Source organism: Peromyscus maniculatus, chromosome 6, assembly GCF_049852395.1.
Source record: "Peromyscus maniculatus bairdii isolate BWxNUB_F1_BW_parent chromosome 6, HU_Pman_BW_mat_3.1, whole genome shotgun sequence".
Lineage (NCBI taxonomy): Eukaryota > Metazoa > Chordata > Mammalia > Rodentia > Cricetidae > Peromyscus > Peromyscus maniculatus.
The window spans coordinates 134,951,577-134,972,615 of NC_134857.1; the positions used below are offsets into that span (position 1 = coordinate 134,951,577).

The 21,039-nt window shown below is 40.4% G+C and overlaps 1 protein-coding gene across 10 annotated transcripts in view; it reads right to left on the reverse strand.

Annotated features, from left to right (window-relative positions):
• Window positions 1-21,039, reverse strand: part of Tnni3k (TNNI3 interacting kinase) — a 263,899-nt gene that overhangs the window by 135,393 nt on the left and 107,467 nt on the right. For all 10 annotated transcript variants that reach the window (XR_013052441.1, XM_042280190.2, XM_076575282.1 and 7 more), the window contains 6 exons: window positions 18,484-18,570; window positions 17,418-17,474; window positions 16,447-16,539; window positions 16,300-16,357; window positions 16,009-16,203; window positions 15,202-15,306 (listed from right to left, as the gene is read on the reverse strand). Coding sequence is in view for 9 of the 10 variants with exons in the window: in XM_042280190.2 (XP_042136124.1) it covers window positions 15,202-15,306; window positions 16,009-16,203; window positions 16,300-16,357; window positions 16,447-16,539; window positions 17,418-17,474; window positions 18,484-18,570 (595 nt within the window). In the remaining variant the exon portion in view is untranslated. The remainder of the gene's footprint in view (window positions 1-15,201; window positions 15,307-16,008; window positions 16,204-16,299; window positions 16,358-16,446; window positions 16,540-17,417; window positions 17,475-18,483; window positions 18,571-21,039) is intronic.

Genomic DNA, 21,039 nt, shown 5'->3' on the forward strand with positions numbered 1-21,039 from the left:
GCAGTGATACTAGAAAGGACCCAAGGCTACAATTGGTTTGACTATATCCCAATACCAGAACAGTCACCTAGCAACTGTAAATCAGATGGATGTGAAGGATGGTTATTTTTTCAGAAGTAAAATGGAATAACTGTACTGTATGGGTTTTAGTTACAATTAGTATGGAATATTTAAGGCATGCAGATAAAGGCTGAGAGGCACTTTCTAAGTGATAATGTTGGCTGTGAGAGGTGCCCACCATGCACTGGGAACATCTAGTTCAGTTGTGTAGGTGATTTCTTGTTTTCTGAATTACAGAGGACACTGTTTTTGTCTTCATTGTATTCAAGTTCTCCATTGTTTTCAGCACAGTGAGGAGCTCTTGACTAATTAAAGCATTTCTTTCTTAACTCCATAGACCCTGTTTCCCTGTGCTTTTCCATACTGTTTTTCAGGGCTTCTTGGTCTCTCTGATGGTGCTGACTTCTATCTTAGGTCTTCTCTCATGATTGACTATCTCCTTCACTCCATAGATTATAAAACCGTCTCTTTGTTGAGACTCTCAGACATGAGATAATCCCCTGTGCTTAAGATTTGCATTAAACAGCCTTCTTGAGGCCTCTTCTTAAATATCAGGAGCTTCAAGTTCAAAATAGCTGTAGTACCTCCAGGCTGCTTTCAAAAATGTTTTCCCAACTAACATCACACCGATGCTGTCTTCATCTGTTGAGCTCTTATCTTCCCAGAATCATCTACATGCATTCACCAGCAACCTGATGGAGTCTACGTGGAAGTCATTGCCAAATCTGTTGACTTCTCTGTCTACACTGCTACCATTTTAGACCAGTCCTGGCTTATGTCTCATGTATAATGGCACTAGAGACTCCATATTTGGCTCTATTAATCTGTTTTCAATAATACTTCAGCATGTTCCTTGTTAAAATCATCAATCTTCCAAGACTGCAACTCCCCATTGAGACAAGACCTGTTTTGCATCCCCAGTGTTTGCAGAGGCAACAGAGGAGCTGGCACACAGTGTAGTCTGTGCAAATACACAAGCAAACGTGTTTCTCTGCATCCTGGGATTCCTTGGGAGCTATGCAAAAATTTTTTGTTATTGTTTTGGTTTGTTTGTTTGTTTTGAGACAAGTTACTGAACTCACCAAGTAGGCTATCATGGCTGACCAGTGAGTCTCATGGATCTACTTTTCTAACTCTCCAGATATGAGATCACAAGTATGTGTAGCCACACTTATCTTTTTTACCTGGATTCTAGGGATTGAACTCAGATCCTCAGGTGCTCACGGCAAGCACTTTATCCACTGAGCCATTTTCTTCCTAACTCTCAATGTGTTTATTTTATAGATAATTTCCCTCTGTGAACTAATTTTGAATTATCTCATCATACTCTCTTAATTTGGGTTAAACAGACCTTCAAGATCAGGGTGGAAATGGAATTATTTTCCGCAGTGATTACTTTGATGTACATCCTTTCACTTTCTGAAGTGTTTCTTATACCTGAGCTATCGTGTCTATTTGTCCTCACTTCTATCATCTAGATTATAAACTATTTGCTGGATCAGTTTTGATTAGATCTCACAAATGTATTCTCTCATCGGTGTTCTGTAACAAGGGAAGCCTTTTCAGCCATTTTAGTGCAGCACACTGAACACCACACACTTGATGGATGAGCTGCTTTGGGGATACCTCAGTTCACTCTCAGATATTATATTTACTATGCAGCAACAGTTATGAGGTCACAGATTTTTAATCCACCAGTTTTTGTAGTGGGACATAGACACTGTATGCCTTTTGCTTCGTCAATGTATTTATTTGGATAATCAATAGAAGCTGGCACTAAACATCCCTAACATCATATCGGAGCCTGCGAAAGTGGACAGAGGGCAGATCCATTTTTCAAGGAAGTGCTCACTCTTCCTTCCTGTCCCTGTTCACAGTCTTGATGCTAAACACATTATCAGACATCTACCTGAGTGTGTGACATGAGTATAGATTCATTGATGGCCTTTGAGAAAACTTTTAGTTCTCCAATTATCTATGCTCACCATTCTTTAGCTGGAATTTGTTTTAATATCCAAAGTGAGATTATTTATCAAATGACTTTTCCTCTTCCTTAAGGTTATGAATAGGTCAAATACATTTTGTTCATGACTGGAACAGTTCTAATTCCTATAACTTTGCATATCTCCTTTTAGAGAGTTTGCATTCTGTATTCTACATTAGACAATTAATCTTTTACTCATGTTAGAAGGAGGAACTCCATCTATTGAAAGGCTGTAATTTGATGAATTTAAGCAGATATATAATCTTGTGAAACTATTAAAATTATGGTCTCAAGACAAATGGTACCATTTCCAGCCCAGAAATATTCCTTGACCCTCTAACAACTCATCCAGTTCTTAGCCTTCAGTCCCAGCAAACCATTAATCTTGTCTGCTATAGGTTAATCAGCAGCTTTTCAAACAGCATTGAGGCTGTTACTGTGTGTGCAGCATAGTGTCTGAGTGCTTGTTTATCATATGCTATCTAGGGTTGATTCTCCAAGACTATAATACACGTACATGCACACATATATGCACATGTGTGTATGTGTATGTATACGAGCATATACATGTGCATATGTACATCTGTATATGTGTACATATGTGTATATATATCTGTATATATCTCTATGTATGTATGCATATATGCATTATGTATCTTATTCTAGGTAATTTTTGTTTCACATGTCTAAAGTAACATTTAGCCAGAGAATTGTGGCCACACTTGAATCTATAATTTAGATAATTCTGATCAATTTGTAAGAGTGAAGAATGACTGAGAAAATGAATACTTTTATCTGTGCTCAGAAGGTATCATACATGTGTGTTGTTGAAACCACAGGAATATTTTATAAGGAAACAAAAATGCTTCTTGAAGAGTCACTTCTTAGTAAAAAAATTAAAAATTTCCATTAAAGACATTCAATAATCCCTTTGCTCAAGAAACCAAGCATTACCATAAGACACATTCTGAATTGATTAATTTAGATGTAAAAACATAACAAGTGGGGGAAGCATTGCTACTGTTTCTGCAGGTTCACAGGAACCTGATTTGGGTTCCCACACTCTTTTCACAGGAATATTTAAATAATTTGACTGTGACAAGCCAAACTGTTTTGAGACCTCATTGAAAGTCAAATGAAAACATTAATCACATGCAGAAATATTCCAGTCAGGCACAGAAATGCTGCAGGTTAGGAAATAAGGATGTTGCCTGTGAGAAGAAAAATCAATTGACTGAGAAAAAGCAAGTGCTGGCTCAAGTCTACATGGTCAGCATTGACTGGAAATCACTAGGGTTTTAGGGTCTTGTTTTTGGCTTATGAATTAACAGATAGCCTTGAGCCATGTCCACATTATACAATAAGTTTGTTTGACTAACTTTCACCTGAGAAAATTAGAAAATCAGATCAGTGGAACTACTAATCACTTTTCCTTTGTTTCTCACTGTTGGGTGTTTGTTTTATTCAACTTTTTTTGTGTGTGGGGTAGTTTAGTGACTAATAGGTATATAGTTATCCTTAACACAAAATATCTAGGCTAGTGATTTATACAATACCAATAGTAATTAAGCAAAAGAATGACTTTCATATCATGAAATACCACATTTATATTGAGTGAGAATTGCTTTCTTATGATTGTTCTGAATTCTGCAAAATGAGGCACACTGTTGAGTACATTGTATTGTTATTCTGTCATGGTTGTTCTGGTTAACTGGGACTAGATATCAATCTATACCTGTGTTTTGGACTATATAACTATACAACATGGGTAACAAACTTAGCCCATCACAAACTTTATTGCCTTAGTCATTCTGCAAATCTCCTTAAGCCTTCCATCCATTTCCTGTTTAAAAGTACCCTCAAAGTTAGGAACACGTAACTAGATAGGACATGGGAAACACTGAATTTGACAGTTGGGGCACAGACACATTGGTGGATATTACTCTATGACCCTTGATGTTCTATAATTAATTCTTTATTGCATTTGACACTATTAATTGAATGCCTACTAAGGTACTCAGGATAGAACAGTATAACATACACAGTGCTTGCCCTAACAGAGAATCTCCTGTCCAGTAGGGAATACACTAGTGTCCAGAGTGATTTTAACTTGGGTGTGTTAACCCAAGATTCACATCAGCATGAGGGATATGCATCTTTGGGGTGGGATTCCTAGAGGTAGACCAGAATCAGTCAGGAACAAACAGCCCAGGGTAAGATCTTTGCCAGGTGTATTTTCAGATAGATGGAGATGTACCAAGCAAAAAAGACAAAAAATGAAGCCACAAGGAAATTCTTAGTTTGTCTCCCTGCTGCTCCAGAGCTGAAGAAGTTTGGTAATTAACAGCTCATTAGCTTCATATTTAGGATACAAAAGGAACTTTGTCAAGGTTAATAAGAGTTCAGTGGGAAATGTTTGCCCGCAAGGCCACCCACATCCAACAGAAGATCAGTGTATCTTTCTTATTCTTTATGTGAAATGAGAAAAAAGAAATTAAAGAAAGTGGAAGAATTAGAAGATGTCTGTGATCATTAGTTTCCTTCAAAAGCCCTGTTGAGTCAGAAGGCCTCCGGAGGACGAGCCTTCCTGAGACCGCACACAGTAGAAGTCTATTAAAATGTGCTCCAATCTCAAAGAAAGGGGTCACCCAAGAACCCTGACCCTTTGCTCTGAATGGACTAATGAAAGCCAGCTGCTACTCTAAGAATTCAGACATAGGGTTTCCTTCCTCATTGTAGAGAAGGCAAACTTCATCAGAGTCCTGGCTGTCTCATCCGTACCACCGGGTGCCTTTCACCAACTTCTGTAGGGTTTCAAAGCCCTTCTATGAGGAGGGTCTAGTGACTGAGAGTACAGTTCTTCATGGAAAAGCATTAAATGTAATTGATACGAAGACTGCCACTGCAGCATTCAAGAGCTGTGAGCACTCTGTGAGGCTGCCCTGATCTTCTCCCCAGCTGCTGCGGGTAACAATAAACCTTTTAGAAAAGGAGTATGATGTCTCTGAACTGTCTGGTCACCTCAAAACCTTCCACCTTCAGCATGAAGGTGACCCTGGGTGTTCTGCAAATAACCAGCCATACTGAGAGACTCTCCATCTGCTTGCAATGAACAGAACTTAAATGGACAGACATTCCCTGTGTCAGGTGGAATGGAGGAACCTTACCTGTGTAAAACACCTCCCAGGCTGTCTGGCTGATTCGATCTGCTGTGATTGTGCAGAGCTGCTGTGTTGTAGGTACAGCCACACTATCTGGAGCTAGCACACATGCCTGAACATATATGCATTGCCCATTCCTTTGTGTAACTCATAACTGTAAGGAAAAATCCATTCAGGAAGATCGAAGCAGAACTCTCGCTTCCATTAACTGGGGGCCAGGATGTCTTAACACCCAAGGCTGATGGCAGAGACTTTCCCCTTTGCCTGTAAGTGGCTGAATTGCTGTTTCCACCAATGTCTTAAAAATATCTTGATTTATGACTTTACTTTGTTACTATAAAAATGCCATGAATCTGTTATCACCCCAGAAATTAGAATTTAGGAGCTTTAAATCTGTATTTCTAGGCCATGGCCACTCATATTTTGGTTCTACAACAAACTGTCTCATCCTTTTAAGATGAATGCTTTCTGATTTGACGATTAAAAGCAAACTTCTTTTGTGGAAACTTTCTCTAATGAATTTATGACCTGGCTCTACCACTCACCACAAGGGTATTTCCGTGAACACAGATACACATAGTCTACACTGTCTCTGTTGTGCTCATGAAGAACTTGAATCAGAGAGGAAAAAAAAAAAAAAGTCAAGTGAGTCATGTGATGCACCAAGGCCTAACCAATGGAGGACTGCAAAGCTAGTTGTCTCCCAGGCTCAGGAGGCTGGGCTGGGGGGAGTTCCTCTTTCCTGTCTCTATGAAGTGAGGGGCAGAACAGCCTTCTTCACATTAACTTGGATGTTTACTGAACTGTAATGCTGAGTGAGCTGGTTGGCCCCTGGGAAGGAAAGCTGTATATCAATGCTGATGCCCCACATAGTCTCTACAAAAACATGGCTTAGTCTTGCTGACTTCTAGAACGTACTTCTGATGACTCTTCTTCACCATGACGTTTGTCACCCAGCTGCCGAGTAAGGAAAAGGTAGGCATCACCATTGTGTGAATGAGCTCTGTGGAGAGTCACTGAGGAGGACCCTGGACACATATAACTCAAATTCTGCCCAGCTATGAGTCTCTGTAACTGGATTGTAATGTAATCCATGCTGGAAAGCTCGACTGCAGGTCTCTATGGAGGAAGGAATGTGATCTGGGCCCTTTTCCCATTCTTCACAGAAAAGATCCATGTGCAGTTCACACGTCCCCCGCAGGCTTACGGAGAGAGTTATCCGTCTACAGTATGAGAAGCAAAACCATAGCCATACAATCAGAAAGGAGGCAGACAACCAGAAGCACACCTGACTCTGAAGAATATGAAGTAGTAACAAAGAGACGGCTCAGGGGTTCATGGACTGCCCCCAAGGCTACCGACCGGAGTGCCATCCCAGGTACACACGGTGGAAAGAGAACTGACTCCTGATACTTGGTACTCTGATATCTACACGTGCACTGCATCATGTGCACCCCTCTATTACAAAATTAAAGTGTAATGATTTAAAAAACCTTATTAAATAGTAAAATATTCCTTTAGAACGATGATAATAATTGCTAATATATTCTTTCACTTAAATCCAAGAAGTCATATAATGGTTACCTGGAAGTTATGTTAAGGAAAGTTTCAGTGACACAGGTTAGAGAAGATTGCACAAGGTGAGATTATTTACACATTCACTGACTGGTGTCTGTCTGTCTTACTGTGTCAAATTCATGCTATGCTAGCTACTGGAAATGTGATCAGTAGGAAAGAATTATCCTGTTATCAAGCATAATGCCTGCTTTTAACTATTAATTCTGACTCTGGGTCCTTTCACACATTGTGCTGAGACTTTAGCATCTTCAGAATCCAACATTAATGCATTTCGGCATGTGGAGGTTGAGAATGATGAAGTGGGAAAGGCAGAGATGCCAGAGGCAGCGTTAATATCATTACTGAAAGGTTAGCTGCTCGGGAAATCGACAAGGCACCAAGGAGGCGTCCGCCGAGTCTCCTACGAAACAAGAGCAGAGAGAAATGAGGCCAGACAGAGAGAAGCTTTTGTTGACATTTTCAAAAGCCTTTGTACAGGCTGGGTCTCTGGAGAATGGAAGACAGCCAAAGAGGGAGTCGGCAACAGTAGAAAACTGCAGGTCAGTGAGCTCAGCCTAAGGGAAGCGTGCCAGAGAGAGGCACCCTCCAGTGAGGGAAGGAGAGGAGCTTCCAAGAAGGGAAAGCACCCCTACCCGCTGGCCTGGAAGTCCTTGGGGTGTGGCTGTGTTGTGTTAAGGAAAAGGAGCAAAACAAATCACTTAGAAAAACAACACTGAAATTTTCTGTCAAACACAATGTGGATTTTTGCATCACAGAATTCCTGCTCAGAACTTTCGGTGCTCTATGAAAGACACAATAATCTCACATGTGGCTTAAAACCCACCTTCCAGTGTGGGAGTGAGGATCTAGGTGGGATAGATGAACCAAGGTTCTGATGCCACTTACCCAAAAGATCCACTGGGGCAGGTCTGACAACACCACACCAGTGGGACAACGGATGAACACTGACATCAATATGACCCCTCAGATTTAAAGGAGTTTAGTGTTGAAGGGAAGGTACTTAATGAGGTGTTGCATAAGAGAACTATTTTTAGAACCAGTGAGCGTAGTCAAAATTAAATGAATCATTCTAATGGGGGCAGGTAAGAGCGGAAGGAATTTAAGTGGCCCTCAGAGGACATTTCAGCTATTTCTGTGGATGCACAGAGAGCTAACTATTCAGGCCTTGTGGCATTACGACAGTGCAGTAGGGAAATTGGGAATCAGGTTGCAAAGTTGTTCCTAGTTGTGAAAGCTTAAGCCGATGCAGTATGCTGAGGGTACTTGTGACATAATCGGCCTCTGCGCCTGGGCAGTGAGGACTGTGGTGGGCCGGGGCATCCACACGAAGGCAGGATGAGGCAGGTGGAGAACTTCCGTTTAGATAATGAGTAGAGTCAGAGGAAAATCATGGTTTTTTCTGCAAGTTCTAGGAGCTGAGGACAAATCCATAGGTTTCCAAAGTCAGAAGTGTGTGTTGGAGTGGAGGCCAGACATTGAAATATGAGCGAGTTCACACAGAAGAGAGAGTGACTTGTGCAGAATGGCTGAGGTATCCTTCTGCTGCGTGTGACACAGTGAGGCTCTCTGAATGCTGAAGTCATAGTCTATGTTTAAACTTTCTCTCTTAAAGATGAAGAGTGTGCATATACTTTGTCTAATGTGGGCTACATGGATGTGTGACTGAGTCTTTTAGATTGAAAAATGCAACTCATGCTCTGGCACTCAGCCAGTCACATGCTTTGCTACTTGGACCATGTTCTGGTCCAGGAACATCTGTCCCCACTTTCCCAAAGGCATTTTTATGTTTCAAACCTAACTAATGTTTGAATTAGAAGATGAATGGGTAAAGAAAGTATTTTACCTATATGCAATGGAATTTTGTTCAGTCATTAAGACAAATGACACCATGACATTTTCAGGAAAATACAAAACCACAGTTGTTAAGCACTGGAATCATCACAGCAAACAGGACTGTATATATTTACTGTTAATTGATATATAACACATATGTGTACATACACATGCATCTTTATGCATATGAATCCATTGCATATTCAGCATCCCCAAGCCAGAAATCTGAAATCCCAGATACTCCAAATTCACTAAGCGTTGGTCCCAGTGACTCTCACAGAAGCTAGTTTGAGCACGTTTGTGCTTGGGTTTCCAAGCAAAGACTCCTAAACTGGCAAACTCCTTGCTATGGCTCCAAACTCTGGAACATCAGAAGCCTGAAACACTGCTGTGCATAGATATATTCAGTCATCATCAAATTCTGCATTCTTCTGTGGTCTGTGACCCTCAATATATCCATGAATTGTATCTGATATGGAAACATTTCCTCTGTTTTGGCTGCTTGTCAAGAATATACATTCTTCGGAAACTTCTACTGTCACTCAGGGACTGTACCTCAGCATCTATAGTATAGGCTATGAACCTTTAGAAACTGATGATTCTTGGAACTTACTCTCTGGCACATGTACCAAGGACTTACACATCTCTGACTTCTGCATTAATCCTTGGTAGGATGAACAAATAACCATATTTTATTTAGCATAATCATTTTCAAAGCTCCATATCACAGTGCTTATGTGATCATGGAAACGAGTCATTGTTCTTGTTCAAATCTGCACAGCCTCAAGTGTGGTGATATTTTATTTATGCTCTAATAAATAAAGCTTACTTGGAGATCAGAGGAAAAATCCAGCCACTATATTAAACATAGAAGTCAGGAAATGGTAGCACACACCTTTAATCCTCACATTTGGAAGGCAGAGATTCATCCTGATCTCTCTGAGTTCAAGACCACACTGGGAACAGAGCCAGGCATGGTGGTACACACCTTTATTTCCAGCACTAGTTAACCATAAAGGTCTGGAGGTCTGTACAGACAGACAGGAAGTGACAGAGCTGGGCAGAAAGAGGAAGTGATGTAGCTGGGTGGAGAGAACAAGTGAGATGGCAGGGACAGAAAGGACATAGGCCTGGGTATACAGGAAGTGGCTGTCTCTTGGGCTGAGGATTTTTGAGCGGTGAGAATGTGGTTGGCTTCTTTCTGCTTCTCTGATCTCTCAGTTGCCATCCCTGGCTCTCTCTCTCTCTCTTTTTTATAAGTTTTTATTAATAAGACTTTAGCAATTTGTCTTGCACTCAAGCTCAACCTGAGGCATTCAGAATCAGCCCTTCTATGATTGAAATCTCCAAGTCTGTTAAAGTATGGGATCCTATATGATACTCATAAGTTTTAGATATATTCCTTTATGTTCTAAATTCTGCTAGAAAAGTTCTAGTGTCTATCATTCTCACACACAACCGTAGCCTAGCAGAAGCTCTTGATAATCTCAAACATTCAAGAAACATTTGATAAGCAGTTCAAAAGTAGAAAGGATTAGGAAAAAAAACATGGTTTGGAAAATCTCAAAGACCTTTTTGTGGTGACGGATTTAAACGAGACATCTACAAAGCCAGAGCTGTCAGCAGCTTCATACGTGTCCACTGGGTCCTGTGGACTTCAGATACCTGCGCCAGAATCATTTCTGTGGTCTGTATTTGGGCATTAGAGTTCTCAAGACAGTATTGTCCACAAATGCTAATATCCTTCTGTATCACCACAAACTGTAGTGGACAGTCATCAGATTCCATCCCTGCAAACAGGGACCATGCCTGATGGATAACTAGAAAAACAATAAATTACTTTGTTTGACTGTTGAGGTTTTTAATTGCAGTTTTGTATTTTGTATTCAATTGAAAGGCAAATGCACATGTCAAGTTAAAAACAACTATTAAATTTTTCTCCTTTTTTCTTTGTTATTTCCTAAAATCTTCACAAACTTATTTAAATGCATTTAGCCCTTACTAGGCTTGTCTTTTTAAATGACCTGTCACTCATCACCAGAAAGTTTTCTGTTTTTAAATTATCTGTAATTTTTCCTTTATATTTACTGGAATAAGATGGTTCTCAAAATGCCAGCAGAGTCCTTAGAATTACACTGAAGACAATTTAGTTCTACTTTCTGAGAAGAAATATTTGTTAAATGTGATGTAGAGGTTTCTGTTTTGTTTCATTTTGTTTCAGTTAAGACAGGGTCTCAATATGCAGCCAAAGCTGGCCTCAAACTATTCATCCCAGGCCTCTTAACATAATCCAACAGCTACCTCCTAGGGCCTGAGATTACAGGTATTCACCACCATATCCAACCTAATAGAGTAGTTTTATAATCCCTTTCCTATGTAAGAGAATAAATGAGGTAAGAAGAACAAGATGCATATCTGTGTAGTGCAAAACACACACACACACACACACACACACACACACACACACACACACACACACACAGTTCCTATGGTGCTGTTAAAGGATAAAGTAGACTTATCTGGAGAGAAGACCACCCATTTAATCCACATCTGTTTGCCATGATGTCACCATTTTCTAACAGTTTAGAAATACCCTTGTCCAAGAGAACAGACAAGCACAAAGTTTTAAAGCCCTTAGCTGTTAACTGTGACCTTAAGAGCCAGTTTCGTGAAATGAATATGTAAATTGGGTTAAGGTTTAAGTTGATCCCTAAGAAATCAGAGCACTCCTGAATAAAACTGTGAATAGTTTAAAAATATTTAAACTCTATAGACTGCTTGTGGAGGGCTCCATCTTCATTCTCGGTTTACTAAAGCAATCCCCAGAGATATACGCACAGGCCAAAGAAGTAGACAATCCTCACTGAGCTCTCCTCAGCTGATTTTAAGTGATGTCATTTGATAAAGTTAATCATGACAAATACCATCACTACCAACTGTTCTCTCTCTGTCTTCTGAGATGACTCTATGTTCCATTACAATGTAGAGTGAGGCTTGTTCTAAGAAGGAGGCTCTAGATTGGTCTCTTTCCTCAGCTCATTGTCTATACAATGGAGATAAACAACACTACAGGCTCCATGAGAGCACAGCCACCTCTTAAGCAGAGCTCTCCTGTGCACTGCAGCTGTTAAACACATGGCAGCTCACCCCTCCCTCATTCTTGTGTTTACTGAAAATATAACCTTTACTTATCCCTTGAACCTTCTCTTTAGTATATATTGAAGACTGAAATTAATGTTAAGGATATAATAAAAAGCCACAGAGAGATCTTTCTGGCCAAGAGAAAAGTAGTTTTCTATTTTCTTTTGCTGAACTAACAACCTCCATCCTCAATATGGAAGTGTCGCCTTTCTGCAGGTTGGTCAGCCATCTCCTACAGCCACTTCCTTTATAATTATGAAAGCCATTGAGTGATTCCTCAAGACTCTATTGGGAAATAGGCATAATTGTATAAATTAACCCTTCCACTTTAAAAAAAACCCCTTTTTTATTACTACAGTGGCATCCCTAATGCCTCAAGAATTTATCTAAACATACTTTGATTGAGCAATCTCCACATATGAATACAAGGCTCCGATCTCAGCCGGTCAGAGGAGAGAGCAACCTCTCTGACCCTGAAGCCATCTGATGTATGGAGCAGTTAGGGAGGTAAAACCATAAGCAATCAACAATCATATCAATTCAAAGGCAAGCTGGCATCTGAGCACCTCTGCCTGTTCCAGGGAGACTTGAATACTGAGGAATTGCAAAGTGTGTATCCTTAGAAAAGATCCAGGCCTGTTTTTCTAGCGTTGCATCCTACGCAAGCTTTTTACTACACTGTGAACTTTTACATGCTTAGATTCTCTTGAAAGCTGCTTTCAAATCATTTCGATCCTCAGTCATGTCCTATTCAAAGTGGAGATTTAGTTGTTTCCTTAGTATATGACTTATTGTATATATAAATAAATTGTAGTAAGCCCCATGGTGTATGAAGCATGTGACTTTGAGTCATGTACAATGTCATATCTACATAAATATAAAAAAATCAAAGTTTTATTGTTGTTGGCTGAAGATGTGTAGAAAAGAGTTTTCAAAAGTAGATACAAGAGTCAGGTCCCTATGCACGTTTCATAAAATTTGAAGAGTTTTGGAAGATTTAAGCTCTATGGTTAGATTATACTCAGGAAAAATAAGGTAAAATAAGCTTGGTTTTGTTATCTAATAAATGTTTTATTTTCATATCTAATCAATATTTATATTTTCGGTCCTACTGAGTAGCTGATGCTAATAACTTACATTTACTGACAAGGCAATAGGCTACACTTGGGGAAGGAATGCTGGAGGACATTGGCAGCCGCCACTTGTGCTCTGCTTCCACACAAGATGATGGGAACAGACAGTGATAACCTCCATGCCCAAAGTCCCCAGTTCACTGTCAGTTCCCCATTGAAACCTTTTCCCTAAATATTGTTACTAAAGCTCAAAGAATAAGTAAGTTTGAAAAGGCAAAAAAAAAAAAAAAGAACTAATAACTAAGTGAAGACATGAGTTCTTAAAACTAAGAAACTATAAGTTCTCATACAATTTACTTCCAACATTAGAATCTACCAACTCTACTCAGCTCATTTTCTCTTTCTTGCTTTTCACGCCTATCTTTTCCTTTCATTTCACTTCCTACTACTGCTCTCCTGTTTTTAATTAACTTCTTGCCTAGACTGCTGCAATAACTGTCTCATCAGGTTCTTGACTGGATCCTCATGGAGAATCCACCAGACAGTTTGGTCTTTCCATAACAAAACCTCTGGTCTGTGATTGCAGCAGAAACATCCTCAGGGCTCCTTCTTGCTGGCAGAAGAGCACTGAACCAGCCTTCCTTGTCCCGCACGCACCGATTTATTTCTCGCTCTAATTTCTCTACTTCTTTCCCAGTGTTCACACACATGCACACCTTTTTATCCTGTACACTAAAAGGGAGCTCCTTATAGTTCCTCTACATATGTTTCACCTTTTGATCTCTATTTGATAAGTCTCTCCCTACCCCTGGGATGCTCTTCCAGATTTATTCATCCCTAGGGAATGAGTGATATGTCACTTCATCCATGGAGCTATCTCTAAACTCCTCTGAACTGATTAACATTCTTTCTTGAATTTTATAAAAAATTTCACTGCTTATATTTTATAGAGCTTGATGTTAAATATATTTAACTTGCTTAAAATATATTTGGATAAGTATTTTTTTTATTTCTGTTATGATGTGAAATCTCCTGGGAAGTTTGAGAGTAGGATGTATGTAAGTTTCATTTTTCACATGGAAATGCACCAAATGGAACTGGCTCTAAGCATAGCCCATGCCCACGTGGTTGTCGATCAAGTGATTAAATAAAGTGATTTCTTAATATGTAAAAGTTTTAAATGATATCCATGATTTATACGACTCTCATTCACAGTCACGAAGTGGGAGTTGTTGGTATAGAACAGACAGACCAGTGACTGTCTACTTGTCTGTGCAGCAGACTGGGGGCCCCTCTGACGTTGCTGTGGGTCTGACTCTTCAGCAGTGGGAAGTGGGTAAGTGAAGGAAGTTTTCCACTTCAACATTCAGCCTTCAGTCAAAACTGCTCTATTTTGCATACTGGCCACGGCTTGTACCAAGACTTTATTCAGAGAAAGTTTTCACTGTTTAAGTAAAGCATTGAAACCTCTTGGGGTCCCAGCTCTGTGCAGAACTTTGATTATATATTTGTCTCATGCTCAATTCAACATGAAAGCATTTTGCATGAAAACTAGGTAACTATCCTGCTGTGGTTTGGCTGAATTTACGAGTACAAAAATACCAAAATGGCAGTACCAAGGAACATGTCAGCTAAGATCCTCTAATCCCAGCTTTGTATGAGACAGGGGGACATCCTTCATAGTCACCGAGGTTACTCACTGGCCCAACCACTGGCATGATAATTCCAGTCACATACTTCCTAACATCAGGCATTCCTGTCAGTGTGATGAGGACATTGTGTCACAGTGTGTGCACATGCACAAGTCTGGGTGGTGTTGGTTAGACCATACATGTGGCCTGATGACACAGCCAAGAGATGCAGTCGATACAAGACACATGAGGCTACTGACAGCATAACATGCTGTATTGTTTTACAATAAATATGATGAAATTATAAAATATGGCAGAAATTGTAGTGCATTAAGTACATAAATATGCAACTTATTTTTTAATTATCATTATCAAATTCCAAGCGCCGTAGATAATCACAGGTGCTGGGTTTTTGTCTGGTTGGCAGCCTAAAGTATTGTTGTCAGCAAGGCCAGAAAATATCTTCTGTGAGGCACAGTTATCCTTGATGGAAACATTATCATGTCCCACATCTTATGCACAGTGCCATCTTTCTGAACATTCCATAGATTCAGATAGTCCCTGAGAAACAGTTATACAGCTTTATATTTCTGTGACACAATGGCAGTGACCTATTCCCTTTCAGAGAGTATGCAGAAAACTCTAACCTAAGATAAATCTAAAACATGTCCTTACCAAGTCATGTTGGGCTCCTTGTTAACTACAGAGTTATAAGTTCATCATTTAGGAAAGCCAAATACCTGTTTAGGTCTCGGTGGATGATTGGCTGGGTCAAGCTGTGCAGGTACTCCATACCTTTGGCAACGTCTACAGCAATAATTAGTTTAGACTGCAGGTCAAGAATTCTAGAACAGAAAATAGATTGAATGGAGATGAATTGGTTGAAGCCAACACTCAGCATGTCTTGTGAAAGAAAACAGCTCATGATTGTTATTCTCTGTAACTCTATCTAATTTTTTATTCATTGAAGATGGAGCTAAAAATTCAGCCTGGCAAACGGATTGCACAGTTGGGATCTGTCATTTCAGATATTAGTTTAAAAATATGGTACTTGATTTTCTAATTTATTTGTGTCATACAGAAATTCATGATAATAACACACAAATGGAATGTTCTGGAGGCACTGAGGAAAACCACTTCCTAGTTACTATCAGTAGAGATCTAGAACATGAACTCAGGTTAGACATCGACAAGAGCATTCTTTTTTAAGGCTTCCTCTTGTCAGTACTGTGACCCTGGCTGGTTATTTTATTCTGAGCTTCCATACATCTACTTTGTTGGTATGTCAAGGTCGGTCTATTTATAAACTTCCAGTAGCAACTTAAATTCCTTGAATCTGTCACCTTTGACTTCCTGTTGAGAAATTACTTGATTTCATTTCTTGAAATATAATAATTATTCATAAATCATCAGCTGTGTTTAAAATGCCACACATGTTAACACTCAGAGCTGTCAGAAGGCCAAAGATCACTGATCAGAAAGCCCAGGCACTACGGCAAAGATGATTCTTGTGCTGGGTTCAAGGTGAATGTGGACAGAGCCAATACCTCTTCTGTTCATGAAGGAGGGAGAAGAGAGAGCCTCCTGGTATGTACTGCGTGACAATGGCAAACTGGCTGGGGTCCTCCAGGCAGGCTCCCACAAACTGAACCACACAAGGGTGGTTGAGCTGGCAGAGGATGGACACCTCTCGGCAAAACATATCCACATCTGACTTAGAGCAGTAGGTGTTGGCTCGGTATCTAGGAGAAGAGCAGAGAACTGTTCTTGTCAACAGCAGTTTTCAGGCTGCCCTGCCCTTCCGCCCCCAGGCAGATTTCTCTCGTCTGCTCGCTTACCGTTTGATTGCCACTATTTTATTCCTGCACCGCCCTTTATAGACTTTCCCGAAAGAACCTACGATTATTCAAGAGAAGTTGGTAAATGTTGGCTACAGTGAGTTAGAGATTGTTACGCTGTAGCAGAGCTCTGGTTTCTTAGCTTACCTGAGCCGATAATCTCGTGGAACTCAATTTCAGAGAGCTGGAGATGGAAACGGGAGGGCAATCCAGCCCTCAGGAGGAGGACATCAGCTTTCTCTGCGAACAGTAATTGCCTTTTTACTTGGGGGATGTGCACACATGGATGTGAATACACAATGGGCTTGCTCCACAACAGGTGCTTCTCACAACTGCTTCCTCCCAACTGCACCAGCTCACTTGGAGATGCTAAGAACCAAGCATGCATGCTCCCCAGGCCTGTATCACCAGAACCACCTTCTTCTGTCTCAGGCAATCTCTGTGATCAAGGCTGAGCTTTTTGCTCATCTGATCTTCAGTTAGCAAGGCTGGAGACACAGCCACTCTCCAGTATGGCTTGCTTCACAGCCTGAGAAACCCAGTCAATCCCTTCAACCTACATCAATAAGGAAGTCAACTATCGATTATTGATAAATTGGGCCTTTAGGGGATACCCATTAAATGGCAGGTAATAAGCACAGGAATCAATCTAAGGAAATACCCCACACCAAAAAGGACTTTTAAAAGTACAAATTCCAAGTGGTTAAATATTAATTTGTCATGGAATTGTGTTTTATACTTTCCTAGTTTAGTGATGGTAATTTCAACATTCTGCATGCTTTCAAAAAATTACCTTAGTGTCCCTTATTTGAGATATTTAAAAAATAATAATTTAATAATCTGAATATTTTCTAAAGCAAATATATTTTCAATTCTTCTAAAATATTAATATTTGTAATTAATATTTTGTTCAAAATATAAATATATAAATAGTACTTTATAACTGTTGACTAAAGGGCATAAAGACAAGGCTAATTATGAGAAGAGTAGACTGCAGCCAGTATTGTTTAGACTAGTGAAGTTGTCATCACTCACACAACAAAACAAAACACGTGCTTGTCACATGTAAGCAATAATCACCCTCAGCAACAAAACAACAACCACCCATTGGTAAGTACCTTTCGTCATGCTTTTGATCTTCCCCAGGGGGGATGGAACAGACACATAGGAGCCGTCTAGAATCAAAGGACACAGCAGAGCTGAAGGCAGCATCATTTCCTTCTCCATAAAGTTCAGCATGACAAAATTGTAGCAGACAATGAAGTCAAAGTGAGCTAGCTTAAGGTCCGAGTCTCCTTCTGGATGGGGAGCTGCACTGTGGTGGTATTGTGTTCCCCGAAATATTATGTACTCTAATAAACTTATCTGGGGTCAGAGAACAGGACAGCCACAATATTAAACATAGAGTTTAGGTGGTGGTAGCACACGCCTTTAATCCTAGCATTCCAGAGGCAGAGATCTACCTGGATCTCTGTGATTTCAAGGATACAGCCAAGCATGGTGACTCACGCCTTTTATTCCAGGACCGATGGCAGAAAACAGAAAGGTATGTAAGGCGTGAAAACCAGAAGCTAGAAACATTTGGCTGGTTAAGCTTTTAGGCTTTGAGCAGCACAGTTCAGCTAAGATCCATTTGGATGAGGACTCAGAAGATTCCAGTCTGAGAAAACAGGATCAGCTGAGGAACTGGCGAGGTGAGGTGGCTGTGGCTTGTTCTGCTTCTCTGATCTTCCAGTGTTCACCCCAATACCTGGCCTCAGGTTTGATTTTATTAATAAGAACTTTTAAGATTCATGCTACACTGCACTGTGCACACTTGTCTAGATCTGCATAAAACGTTTCTAATTCTGTTTCAGAAGACTACAGCAATGTGATTTGTATCTCTTTTCTCATCTTAGTAAATTATCGACATGTAAAATGACTGTTCTCTGCTTCCCCAGGCCGCCCCAGCCTTGTACAAGCCCCATGCCCATTCAGTCCAAGAAATGCTGAGCTTGAAGGAACTACAGGTGATGGCGGTGACTATTCTTTGTGTAGCCTCACCTGGATATAAACTTTCCAGAAACAAGTCTCATCACTTAGCTACATCCTCCTTCCTCAACACTCGGGGATAGCAGCAGCAGCACATATTTACCCCTGGATTCAATACTGTACAGCGATGAAACACAATAGCAAAGAGGGTACCTCCTCCAGGCTGGGAATATTCATTACATGGCAGCTCATCCTGGGGTCTCTTATAGTGCTTCAGAAGTGTGACGATGGCATCATGTCCTTAATGAAAAGAAAAAGAAGGAACTTTACTTTTGTCTTGGCTTATTCAGCCACTCCCCCATCCCTCAAAAAAAAAAAAAACTAAACAAACAATAAAAAAAAAACAAAAAAAAAAAACAAAAACAAAAAACCAGAGAACATTTGTAACATAGGTTACTCCTGAGGAGATAATATATTACAATGTGGATTTAATACTTCATTAATTCAAAATAACCTGCTGAGAGTCTCCTGGTAGTTCATGTGGGTAGCAGTGATATAATGGACAGATGACTCTGCTTCTATTTGTAAGAGGACTACAAGCAAATAATTATAGGAATTGTGAGATGAATGAAAACTTCAAAGTAACCATATATGAAATGATGTAACTGTATGAGGTTTGGACATGATTAAATGTCTGAAAGACACATAAGGTAACTGAAAGAAAAGGGCACATACTGTGACTGGGCATGGCACTTGGCTGGCAATGCCAGCTACACAGCACTAAGGTTTCTGTGGTGGAGACAGCAGGCCACACATAGATACCTTTGTTCCTCTTCCACAATGACTCTGTCGTGGGGAATGGCTGCTTTCTCTGGGACCTCTCTATCCATCTTCCATCCAACAGTGGCTCTGTGACATGCTCACTGGGAACAGAGGGACAATGCCACTACCACATCTATGCTTTAAGATATAGGAAGCAGTTACTCTTCCAGATGCCAGCTGCATGCCAAGGGCTCTAAGGTGTAAGGGGTTGGAAAGCTTCTCCCTCATCCTTGTTACCAGTCCTGGAATGTCACAGGTTGAGAGACGCATTTCAGTTATAAGCCACTACCTCTAGAATTCTGGACTTATTAAATTTCGCCAACACTTATCCTTGCAAAAGATGAAAAATGTTAAATGCTTTTCAGAGAAAACCATTGATTTTCAATAGAACTAAACCTTGACACTATTGTATGCTTTCACTATGAAAATAATCTACTGCAGCTAATTTGTAAAAGAGGAAAATAGTCGACCTTAAACATCTTGCCCAGAGCCATGTGAAATGCAATAGAACCCACTGTAAAAATGGCCAACTTTAGAAACTGAAAAGCATAAATGTTTTCCTATCACAGATACCTGAAAGTTAGCATTGGCTGCACACACCAGTTTACATGTAGAGTGCTCACAGTAGATCTTACTTACCAAGTTTTCCCATTGAAAGAACCCAAGGAATAGTAGAGGATGTGCAAGAACACAGGATGGAGAAGTCAACACATTTACTAACACTGTTCCTAAAGGTAACATTCTAGATCCAGATTCCTTAAAGACACAAACAATACTGCATAGAAATAATGACATTTGTAAGCAAATCTATATATTAGCTATCTAGATGTTAACAACTAGGGTCTGCTGTTTAAAATTATCTTTTGTTCTCTGTTTGTAAATAACGAGTTTTCTGTTTGTCCCAAACCACAGATACAGGCTGTGCTGCAATGGTGAGGACCAGCCCAAGTTATTATTACTTGTTTGCTTGGATTTGTGTGACAAGAATCAGAGAAACCTCGGAGCCTGAATGATGTTAGCCAAGAGGCACATTTCTAGTGAGAGTCCCATAGGAGGGACAGCATACAACATCAAAGTTCTGAGTGGGAGCGAGCATGACATGACCTGTTCACAACTAAAGAAGGCACGTGTGAAGCAGAGCAGGAGTGGGTGAGGGGTGCATCTAGGCAGCTGAGCAGAGACAAGAACAGTGGGTGAACAGGGCCCCAGGCTATCCGAATGTGTCACACACAACATGAAGTGAGCACAGACTCCCCAGAGACTGGGAGTGGAAAGCTATGTGGTAGGACACGCCTGGTGGCTTCCTTGTGAGCTACTTAGTGGTGCCGACGTGAGGCCTGCACTTAGCGGGCCACCTAATGCAGAGCTTACAAAGACAGGTCAGTGTAGGTCATTTTTAGAACTACTAGTTCCTATGGTTCTGCGCCTGTGGAAGGACATGCCTTACTTCATTTAAAAACAAAAAAGACCAGCTGTAACAGGAAGTTTTCTTGTGTTCCACAGCCACTCAGTCCCAATTAAACACACAGAGGCTTCTTTTAATTACAAAATGTTTGGTCTATGGCTCAAGCTTATTGCTAACTAGCTCTTTTATCTTAAATTAACCTATTTCTATCAATCTATGCATCACCACGTGTCTTGTGGCTTTACCTGTGTTCCATTACATCTTCCTCCCTCTGCAGCCCACAGCATCTTCCCTGATTCTACCTTTCTTCTCTATGTATCTTTGTTTGGATTTCCTGCCTGGCTCCAATCTGTCTTGCCATAGGCTTCTTTATTAACCAATGGTAGCAACACATATTCACAGTATACAGAAAGACCATCCCACAGCAAACAGCCTGTCAGAAAATCAAGTAGGCCATCCACAGACCCTCTTCTGTCTCTCTGTTGCCTCAGACCCAACCTGCAGTCTAGTCCCAGTCCTGCAGGCTCCCCTCCTGAACTCCC